The sequence below is a fragment of the Gekko japonicus genome, unplaced genomic scaffold (assembly GCF_001447785.1).
Source record: "Gekko japonicus isolate JY-2015 unplaced genomic scaffold, Gekko_japonicus_V1.1 scaffold2579, whole genome shotgun sequence".
NCBI classification, from domain to species: domain Eukaryota; kingdom Metazoa; phylum Chordata; class Lepidosauria; order Squamata; family Gekkonidae; genus Gekko; species Gekko japonicus.
Window position 1 is genome coordinate 821 of NW_015164275.1, and position 10026 is coordinate 10846.

General features: G+C 42.1%; 1 protein-coding gene across 1 annotated transcript in view; it reads left to right on the forward strand.

The window, feature by feature from the left end:
- The first annotated feature begins 7467 nt into the window (after window positions 1-7467).
- The window catches only part of RFTN1 (raftlin, lipid raft linker 1), a 149774-nt gene continuing 147215 nt past the window's right edge, over window positions 7468-10026 (forward strand). Inside the window, exon 1 of the mRNA XM_015408750.1 lies at window positions 7468-7618. Within this exon, the coding sequence (XP_015264236.1) occupies window positions 7474-7618 (145 nt within the window). The 5' untranslated portion in view covers window positions 7468-7473. The remainder of the gene's footprint in view (window positions 7619-10026) is intronic.

Consider the following 10026-nt stretch of genomic DNA (forward strand, 5'->3'; position numbering starts at 1 on the left):
CAGTCTTAGTATAGACCAGCTGCGTAACAGATTTTACATCTGATTAGATATTTTTTAAAAAATTATTTTTTGCAGTGGGGTGTGGATGACTTCACCCACTGAAGAGAAGAAACCTTCAGGTAAGTTCCGGTGTTTCATTCTTCAGTGGCGGAAGTCATCCAAACTGATTATATGACCAAACTACAACCTGGGTGGAATCCTCATTTTTATTTTTATTTGGTTCAAGCACTATGTTGCACACCTTTCTACCAGATGAAACCTCTGCAGATTTTAACTGGTCCTACTTATAGTGTCTCATACAGGTATAAAATGTGGACCAGGTTGCATTTCTACAGATATCTTCCACCTGCTGTTGCAAGCAGTTGAGGCTGTGTGCCTCATGCTGGGATTGGGATTCTTTTGGTGTACTGACCACTCCACTGTCTAACAATCTCCTTGCTTGCCTCATTTGACAGAGGTGGTCTCAGGGGTGGTATTGAGGACTCCTAGCTTGTTTGTCCTGGGGGACTTAAACCTTCATGCTGAGGTTGTCTTGTTGGAATTGGCTCAGGATTTCATGGCCTTCATGACAACCGCATGGGTGTGCAGGTCACACTTTTGATCTGGTATTTTGTTCTGGGTGGAATGGATGTGATCTGAGGGTGGAAGAACTGATGACGGTTCCTTTGTCATAGATCACTGTTTGCTGAAGTTTAGACTGACAAGGTTACCAAGACTTAGCAGGGATGGGGAATATATTAAAATGATCCACCCCCAGAATCAGATGGATCTTAGTGGCTTTCTGACAAATCTAGGGGATTTTCCTGTTGGTATGGGTAATGTTCTTGTCAATGCCCTGGTTGACCTCTGGAATGAGGAAACGCACTGGGTGTTTGACACAATCGCTCCCAGGCACCCTCTAGCAGGGGTTAGAGCTCAGGGAGCCCCTTGGTTAACTGAGAGGCCCTGGGCCATGAAAAGACAATAGAGACAGCTTGTAGTGACTGTGGAGGATGACTCAGTATGAATCCAATAAGTCATGGGCTAAAGCTCATTTTAAAGTGTACTCACGGCAGTGATGGTTATAAAGAAACTGTACTTTTCTGCCACTTATCTGCACAGTGTAGGCCGGCAGAGCTGTTCTGGTTGGTCAGAAGCCTGTTGGGATCTGACCTGCAAAAGGAGGTGAACTGCTTGGTGTGACAAGCCGTTTCTTTCAACTGAGGAGACCCAGGCAGCCTCCTGTAATTTTGGGGAACTGGGTTTATTTTAAACTATAAACCTTCCCCTCAGACACCAAGTGTTCTAAAGGTAGCTAGTGGGTAGGCTTTGGGTTCGCTACTGTGAGGTAAGTTTTGTGGTGCACAAGCAGAACATGGAGGTCACTGGGGCAGGAATTATATATTAACAACAAAGAAGATTTATTTATTTACAAATAGGTTTCAAGGAACAAATCAGCAGCACAGGTCTCCAGACAGAGAAAAGAGAAACCTGGCTGAGGCACATTAATTTAGAGATTAATTTCAATTTTCTTTAATACTTTCAAGCATAAACAGGCTTTTACCGATTAACCGCTAGGTTAGATCCTCTCTCACACACAGGATTCCACCCACACCAGCCAGCCCTTTCCCAAAGGTCAGACTAAATGGCACAAGGTCTGCTTGTTGCCAGAGACAAGCCTAACAATTGGGTGCTCTATTCTCTGTCAGAAGTAGAGCCAAACCACTCTGCCACACTGCCAAGCAGAGCCACCCTTCCATCTGCCTGCTCTTTCACTGAGCCAGACCTGAGCTCTCACTGCTCTCTCCCTGAGGCAGAACTCAACTCAACTCCAACTTTCCACCCCCCCTTCTCAAAGCTGATTGGATGCTGGAGCAGCACTCCCATAGGCTCGTTTTCCCCCTCAGGGGCGGGATAGCCTTCTGTGAGTAACACTCTGTGGTCTGCTGACACTCTTTTGCTCAATGCTTTGCAGATAACATCTCTCACATCCTACCAACTTGGACTCTACATTAGCAGCGATAGGCTCAGATGCTGTCAGGGTACCAACATCCAGCTATTTGGGATACTTTTTTCAGTTTGTTCAGTATGAAGATGTGGACCTGATCCTTGGAGGTTTGAGGCCACCTGCTTGTATGACCCTTGCCCTTCCTGGCTACTTAAATTTATATTTATTTATTTATTCGGGTATTTCTACCCCACCCTACCCCGCAAGCGGGCTCAGGGCGGCTTACAGAGGCCTAGATATGTCGGGGGGGGGGGAATCTGGCTGGGTCTGAGAGGTAGTGAATGCCTTCTTGAGAGATGGCGTGGTCATCCCAGCCTTGAATCAGGCTGTAGTGCATTCACTACTAAAGAAGCCTACTTTGGAGATTTCAGTAACTATTGACCAGTCTCAAATGTTCTGTTTTTGAGCAAGGTAATTGAATGGTGTGTGTGTGTGTGTAAAACTTCAAGCATTCCAGGATGAAGCAGATTGTCTGAATCCTTTTGAATCTGGTTTCAGGCCTGGTTATGGAACTGAAACAGCCTTGGTTGCTCTAGTAGATTACCTGCTCTGGGAATGGGAAGATGGGGTATAACTCTGATGATGGTTCTTCTTCTCTCAGTGACTTTTGATACCATTAATTACTGGTATGCTTCTGGACCACCTTTCTGGGTGGGGATTTGGAGGTGCCTTCCAGCCCTACCTGAAGGGTAGATTTCAAAAGGTGGAGCTAGGGGACTGCTGTTCAGCCCTGGACTTTAGCCAGTGAGGTCCCACAAGGCTCCATCTTGTCCCTTATGCTTTTCCACATCTACGTGAAACTGCTGGGTCAAGCGATCTGGAGATTTGCTCTGGGTTGTCACCAATAAGTAGATGACTGGCTGATCCCAGGGAGTCTGAAGAAACCCTGAACCAGTGCCTGGAGGCAGTTTTGGAGTGGATGCAGCAAAGAAGCTGAAGCTTCATCCCAACAAGACAGTAGTGCTACTGGCGAGTGGAAGGTCTGACCAAGAATTTAGAGTGTCACCCATTTGGATGTGGTTGCACCCTCCTTGAAGAACAGGTCCATAGTGTGGGGGTGCTCTTGGATCCAGGCCTTCTACTGGATAAGCAGGTAGCAGTTGTACCCAGGAGTGCCCTTTACCAGCTTCAACCTGTTAGCCAGTTACAGTTTTCCTGGGCAGAAAGATCTGGCCACTGATTACATGTAGATTGCACTCTTTGCAATGCACTCTTCATGGGGCTGCCCTTGAAAACTGTTCAGATATTTTATTTGGTACAGAATGCTGTGGCCAGAATGTAGGTGAAATGAGTTGTAGGGATCATATCACTCCAGTCTAGATGCTTTCTCTTACTGTGCAAGGATGTATGCTGGCTACTTAAACTAGATCTTTATCTCCAAATGCTTTTGGATATTTGCTGTAATTTTTTGGTAATAGCGCTGATAACCTGACCTGGGGTATGTAAACTATGGATGCAGTAGGTCAGTGTAAGATTTCACAATATTATTTTAAATATGTCATAACTATAGATTCTATGTCTGCATTATTTTCAGCTAGGAAGAACTCTTCAACATGGTCATTTTTATTAATTCTGGGCTGAAGGTCAGGGTCTTAAATATGATGTTTAAACAGATGTAAAGTTTGACCAGCGTGGTCTCTACCCCAGCCCTCCACCTGACAGACTTAACCCAAGTGGCTTCTGAATAAAATAAGTTCAGCACCTGTGAGGAGAACAGTCATTTTTATTTACTTCCACGGCCTGGAACCCACATATCTGAGGAACTGCCTCTTCTCATATATGCCTGAAGAGTGTTACGCTCTGTGGACCAACATCTCCTGGTTGTCCCTAGGCTGAAGGACGTCCACCTTGCCTCGAGCAGGGCCAGGGCTTTCGCTGCCCTGGCCCCTGCCTGGTGGAACATGCTCCCAGTTGAGATTAGGGCCCTGCGGGATCGTCTTTAATTCCACAGGGCTTGCAAGACGGAGCTGTTCCACCAGGCTTTTGGCTGAGGCAGCGGATGTTCCTATATGGCCTCCCTGAGGTTGTTGTCACCCACCTACCAACCCAAATAATATGCCAAAGAACCTCCCACAACCAGTTGACTTGTCTGAATTGTGATTGTGTTTTAATGTTTATTATTTTAAATTATTTAAATTTTTAACTGTATTTATTTTATTGTTTTATGGTGTTACTCGCCCTGAGCCCGCTTGCGGGATGGGCGGGCTATAAATATAAATAATAAATAAATTCCATGGATGGGGAAATAAGGCAGTTCAGAAAAGAGGATAGAAACTATTAACAGGTGTGACACAATTGATAGTTTAGGAGAACAAACAACAGTTAGCTGCCAAGTTTGTATTCCTGAGGTGAATATTGGTCTTCTCTCAGACTCAAGATTCTCACAGGGTGAATGTGAGCTGGATAGCCCAGGCTAACCCAATCTTGTCAGATCTCAGAAGCTTAGCAGGGTTGGTCACTATGCAGAGGCAGGCAATCGCAAACCACCTTTGAATGTCTATTGCCTTGAAAGCCTTACAGGGTTACCATAAATCAGCTGCAACTTGACAGCAGAACAACAACAACAATGAGCTCCTCTCAGAAAACACAAACCTTTCACTAGTTTGTTCCTCAGAAACTGGGGCTTTGGGATGGCTTCAGTCTCTTCCTCAACCTGCTTTATCCCCAAAAACAGGTTCTGAGACTTCCAAAGTCTCCTGAGACAGGTTCTGTCCCGACTCCCAACTAAAACTCTGGAGATGCAAACCCTATCACCACACATTCGCTAGTTTAGCATGCAAGCCAGTTCTGAGACAGGATCCCTCGGGTCTCTTTCTCTGGGTGTTCAGGCTCTATCTGCCTGAGCTGACAGTGTAACAGCTCCCCCCCCCCCCCACTCTTCCGGCCTTTCCAGGGATCCTGGCTGGCTGCTCTGCTCACATGCTGAACAGGACCAAAGGGGCTGGTGTATTTTGCCCATAGATCACAGATGCTTCCTGATGGAACTGTATGTGACTGGAGAAAATGCAAATTCCTGCCCAGCTTTGTAGAGCAGCAAGGTGACACATTCTCCAATAAAAAATCAGTGGGCAGAATGAGGTGCTGCACCCTTCCTCCGCTGCTGCAATCCCTGGTCATTCTCTTTCCAGCCAGATTCATTTCCCTACTTGGAGCCTGCTGGGAGAAAAATGAATGAAGATTTCTGCAGGGGAGAAATGTGGGCAAAGAGAGGATAGCATACTTTACTGCATTGCTTTACTGCTGTTTGGTAGTGTCTGTATTCAGTATGAAAGTTTGCTGCCACTATATGCAGTTCCACCACCAGTTCTTTCTAAACTGTTCCATTTTGTTAGCAAAACTTCAAACTAAGTTTTAAAATGTCTTGGAGATGGTGATAAATTGAGGGTTTCAGAGATGGCTGATCATGGAAAAGAGTGATCTCATTTTGAAGTCTTGAGGAGGAAAAGAGTGTTCTGCTCCTGCTGTGACCCCCCCCCCCTTTCAACACTCAGGAGGCAAAGGGAAGAATTCCATTGAAGACCTTAATGTTGGCTTTTCCTTCTGTATTTGTACATGGTCGCTATTTTTATTTTCATTTTGCTCACAGTTATACAGTCAGAGATGGATTTTGTATCATTGGTTTATCCATATGGCTGAACATCTGAATAAGAGTCTCAAGATCATCGCTTTCACAGAGGAATAATTTGTTAATCAAAATAAAAAAATAGTTATCCCACTGTTGGTGTACATGGTATTAATTTGCTACAGTATATGATGTTTAAAAATGTTTTATTGTTTCTCGCATGTAATCTCTGTTACTCCACGTTTAATGTGTGCAACTCAATTTTTACATGTAGCTTGAGTTGGATTATTAGTTTAGTGCAGTGATACTCCATGGTTTATGGAGAGCTGCATCTGCAATTACCATCAACCTAAGAGCTACATTTACTTCCTTTCATGGCACGAGGCTTGTACCTCAGGGAGATCTGCAGCTTTCCCATTCTTCTGTTGGCAGCTGTTTCAAGGTGGGAACCACCTGCCAACCACAAGCTCCACCACCATGCAAGGGCCTTGGCCACTTTTCTAAAACATGGGGCAGGTGCCGCAGTGGGGTGAAGTGCTCAGAAGAGCCACTGACTGAGTATCTCTGGCTTAATAGGGCATAGTCTGGAATTAAAACAAAACAAAGGTGAGCAGGTAAATGTAACTTAGTAATGTCCCTTTATGTTTTATGTCAATGTAAATCTAGCAAATTAATACAAATGGCTTATAGAGCAGCAGCATCCATTGAATACTTGGCCATTGGTTTAATAAGTGCATGATGTTCTTTCCCAGTTGCAAGCCAATCTCTTGTATTACTGTTTCAAGAAAAAAAATGTTAGAGGATCTGGCATAATTCTGGTTCCTTTCTTTGCACTACCTGTTTAAGCTTCTGTTGCTAAGGTAGGCTCTGTGCTGCTGAAACATCCTTGCATATCTGATTTAGTGTGTAGTGGAGAACTTGTACAGTGCACAAGTGCCCCAATAATGTTCTGGTGCTAATGCTGTATTTGTTTTTAATGATATAATTAAGTCTGTAACAAAACATTCTGTGTTTTGTAAGTAAAAAAAATCCATAAGATTCAAAATGTTGAATGGTATACTGTGCAATATTTTTACAGATAATTAATTCTGAAAATATTTAGCACATGTTGAGTGTTCACTGATTGTGTTACTAGCATTGTTCTGATCTAAATAAGGATGTTTTCCTGTTGCATAGCCTGATGAGCCTAACCTTTTTCTCCTAGATATGCCCAGCACAGACATAACAGAGGAACTCACTCTTTTGGGCAAAGCTGTGGGCTCTTGAATGCCCTGCTCCTGCCTCTTTTCATGCAGATTCTTTTGCTCCATAATTTGTTTTAAAAGTGATTTGGTGTTATGTCAGGCTTGGCATGATTGCGGATGAAATTAACCAGAATTACCCCCTATGAACTTCAAGCCATTGTAACAAGGGCAACCCTGGCTAATTTTAACTATCTTTGTGCAAATGTATTATTAAATAATTATTAAAACATATATCACATATAGAATCAGAGAAGCATGTGAGACCCTTGTCTTTCAAAACTGTGATCTGTAAATATCCATGCACAAGGCTATAGATGTGTTCTACACTTGTTTCGTACCCCTTTGCCCTTTTAAAAGTACTATTGTGCACTGTGTTTGGCATAATGGTTTGATAGCTGTAGAACATTGAAATACACCAGAGGTCTATACTATTGGGCATTAAAGTACACAGTTGAAATCTGAGAACTGTAACTATTACAATTAATTACAATTCAATCTTAGCTGAAAGTATGTTTGACATGTGAGATAAAATATAGCCTACTCAATGTTTGAACCATTTAATCATGCCGTTGGAAAAGACAAGAAATTTAATAACTTTTAGTGAAGATTTGAACCAAGCAAGATTCTTCAGTCTAATCGGTATTTTCTCCGTCCCCCTTTCCCCCCCATCAGCTTCTGCAATGGGTTGCGGACTCAACAAGTTGGAAAAACAAGATGAAAAACGGCCTGGTAACATCTATTCAACACTGAAGAGGCCCCAAGTGGAAACCAAAATAGATATTTTGTATGAGTATCATTTCCTGGAATTTACAACTTTAAGTGATGGTAAGTCTATTTTCTATTTTAGGATGTTTTAAAAAGCTATCTAGCATACTTGTCGTATTTCATGTTGATAAGAAGAAATAGTAATAAGAAACCACAGCATTTAGGATCTTAGCAAGTAAAGCAACTGACTAAAGCTGCTTTGTTCTGCCTTGGGATGCTTATTTCAAAACAATTCAGCATTTTCCACTTCCAGTTATTTATATATTTTATTTTTATTTATATTATTTATAGTCCACCTTTCTCACAGAGACTCAGGGTGAATTACACACCGTAAATTGATGTAATGGGGGCAGAATGGGACAAATAAGCAATGTTAATAGGATTAGGATAGCAGAATTCTGAAGCAAAGCTGACACAATGTTTATCAAATGGAGTGGAATATCACACATCAGTTGAGAACCAGGACTAGGATCAGGGAGACACAGGTTCAAATCCCCACTCTGTCACTGAAAGTTTGCTGGGTGACCTTGGGCTAGTGGCACACTTTCTCCCTAATCTATGCCACAGTGCTTTTTTGAACATAACGTGGGTGAAAGGAGAATGCAAGCCACTTTGGGCTCCCGTTCGGGAGAAAGGTGGGGTGTAAAATAAATAAATAAAAATAATAATAATCATATATGTCACAGAGAGAGGAGATGAAGATTTTTGACATAGATTTAGCAGAGTAGCAACTGTTTAGCTAATTAGGGTAACATATGTGCTACTAATTGTTTGGCATTCACTGCTCAATATTCACTATGGCTCACCCTACCTTTGAGGAAAGTAGAAAGAAAATGTGTGATAAGTAATGTCAAGTCGTGAACCTCATATTTATTATTTATTTATTTGTTCAATTTATACCCCACCCTCCCCGCTGGAGCAGGCTCAGGGTGGCTTACATAAAAAAAAAACACATAAATAGCAATTATAAAATTATAAAACCTTCTAAAACCATACAAAATTATAACATTCTAAAGTGCTAGCAAGCTATTTCTCTCTTCTTGCTAGCGGGTATTCTACCCGTTTCCAAAATATCATCACAACTTTAAGTAGCCTTTGGGAAAAGACCTCTACCCATTTTTTGGGGAGGGGTATTTTTTGGTATTTTTCATAAGTGCACACGCGTGTGTATGTACGTCTAACCTCTGGTGACTGACCCCTACTGTGGGCCTGGAGGATATTCAGAGGTGGCTGAATAAAGCCTGCCCTCACCTCCCGACTGCTGGTATTCCAAGGAGGTCTCCCATCCAAGTACTTGCCAAAGTCAACCCTGCTTAGATTCCAAGATCTGACGAGATCGGGCTTTCCTGGGCTATCCATGGCCGGGGCAAGACCTCCACTCCTTTGATAAGCATGCACACAGTGTGTGTTAGTGTTCACTATATACAGAGCCCAGTTCTTTTCAAGGCCTACTGTAGAAAATGTTTTTCTGAGGCAGTATTTTGTGGGCAGGCATTATACTAAGCATGAAGTTGTTTTGGCTCTTTGGATACTTGCTTTTATTATAAACAGCCTTGTTCATTATTTGTAGGTTGGAGTCATTCATATTAAGTGAGTAGGAAGATTGTCATAAGACAAACATGCTCTGTTGAATTTGTGTTATGTTTGTGAGACTGTAATGTGGGCTATCAAGAAAAACATAGTAAAATATTAGATATTTATTGTCAGTGATCATTTTGACTTTGCTTTGTAATGCATTGTTATGTCCAGCTATATTGCTAATTTTGACTAGTGCTGATCTAAGTAATTTAAATGTGCTGCACAATTTCCTGGCCCATTTCTTGTTTCTTTTTCTTTTTAAACATAGTGTTAAAAATAACTTGTTAGCAAATGAGGTGGTCATGTTCTTCAGTTTTGAAAGTATAGTCATGCAGAAAAATCCTTTTACATCTGCAGGACTGAGATTTATAACATATCTGACATTAATTTGTGTAACAAAACCCATAAGTCCATGATGCATTTTAGTATTTAACTTTTATTTTAAAAAATTCCTATGGAGGTTGGCTGTTAGGGATTCTGGTGGGGTTTTTTAATGCTTTGAATTTAAATTGTGCAGTAAGCAAAATATGGCTAAGACATCTAAAGTGAAAAGGCAAAACTTAGGGGTGTGAATCAAACCATTCTCCAAGTAGACTTCCTTCAATAGGGTTGCCAGGCATAGCTGGGTGACTGGTGGGAGTCTGGCATATGTGCTGTCAGATAACAGTGTGTTGTTACTTCTGGGGAAAACTCAGAAGTGATGTCATGTCATGCTTCTCTAATCACCAGAAATGCTATGGAAAACCATAGAATTTCTCATGATTCCTAGAACAGACAGATATCACTTCTGGGTTTTTTAACAGCTTTTTTTTAACAATATTTTTTTCTTGCTGGCTGCAGGAGCGGCAGTGGGAAGCCAGAGCTGGGGGCGACTGATGGCCCACCCTCAG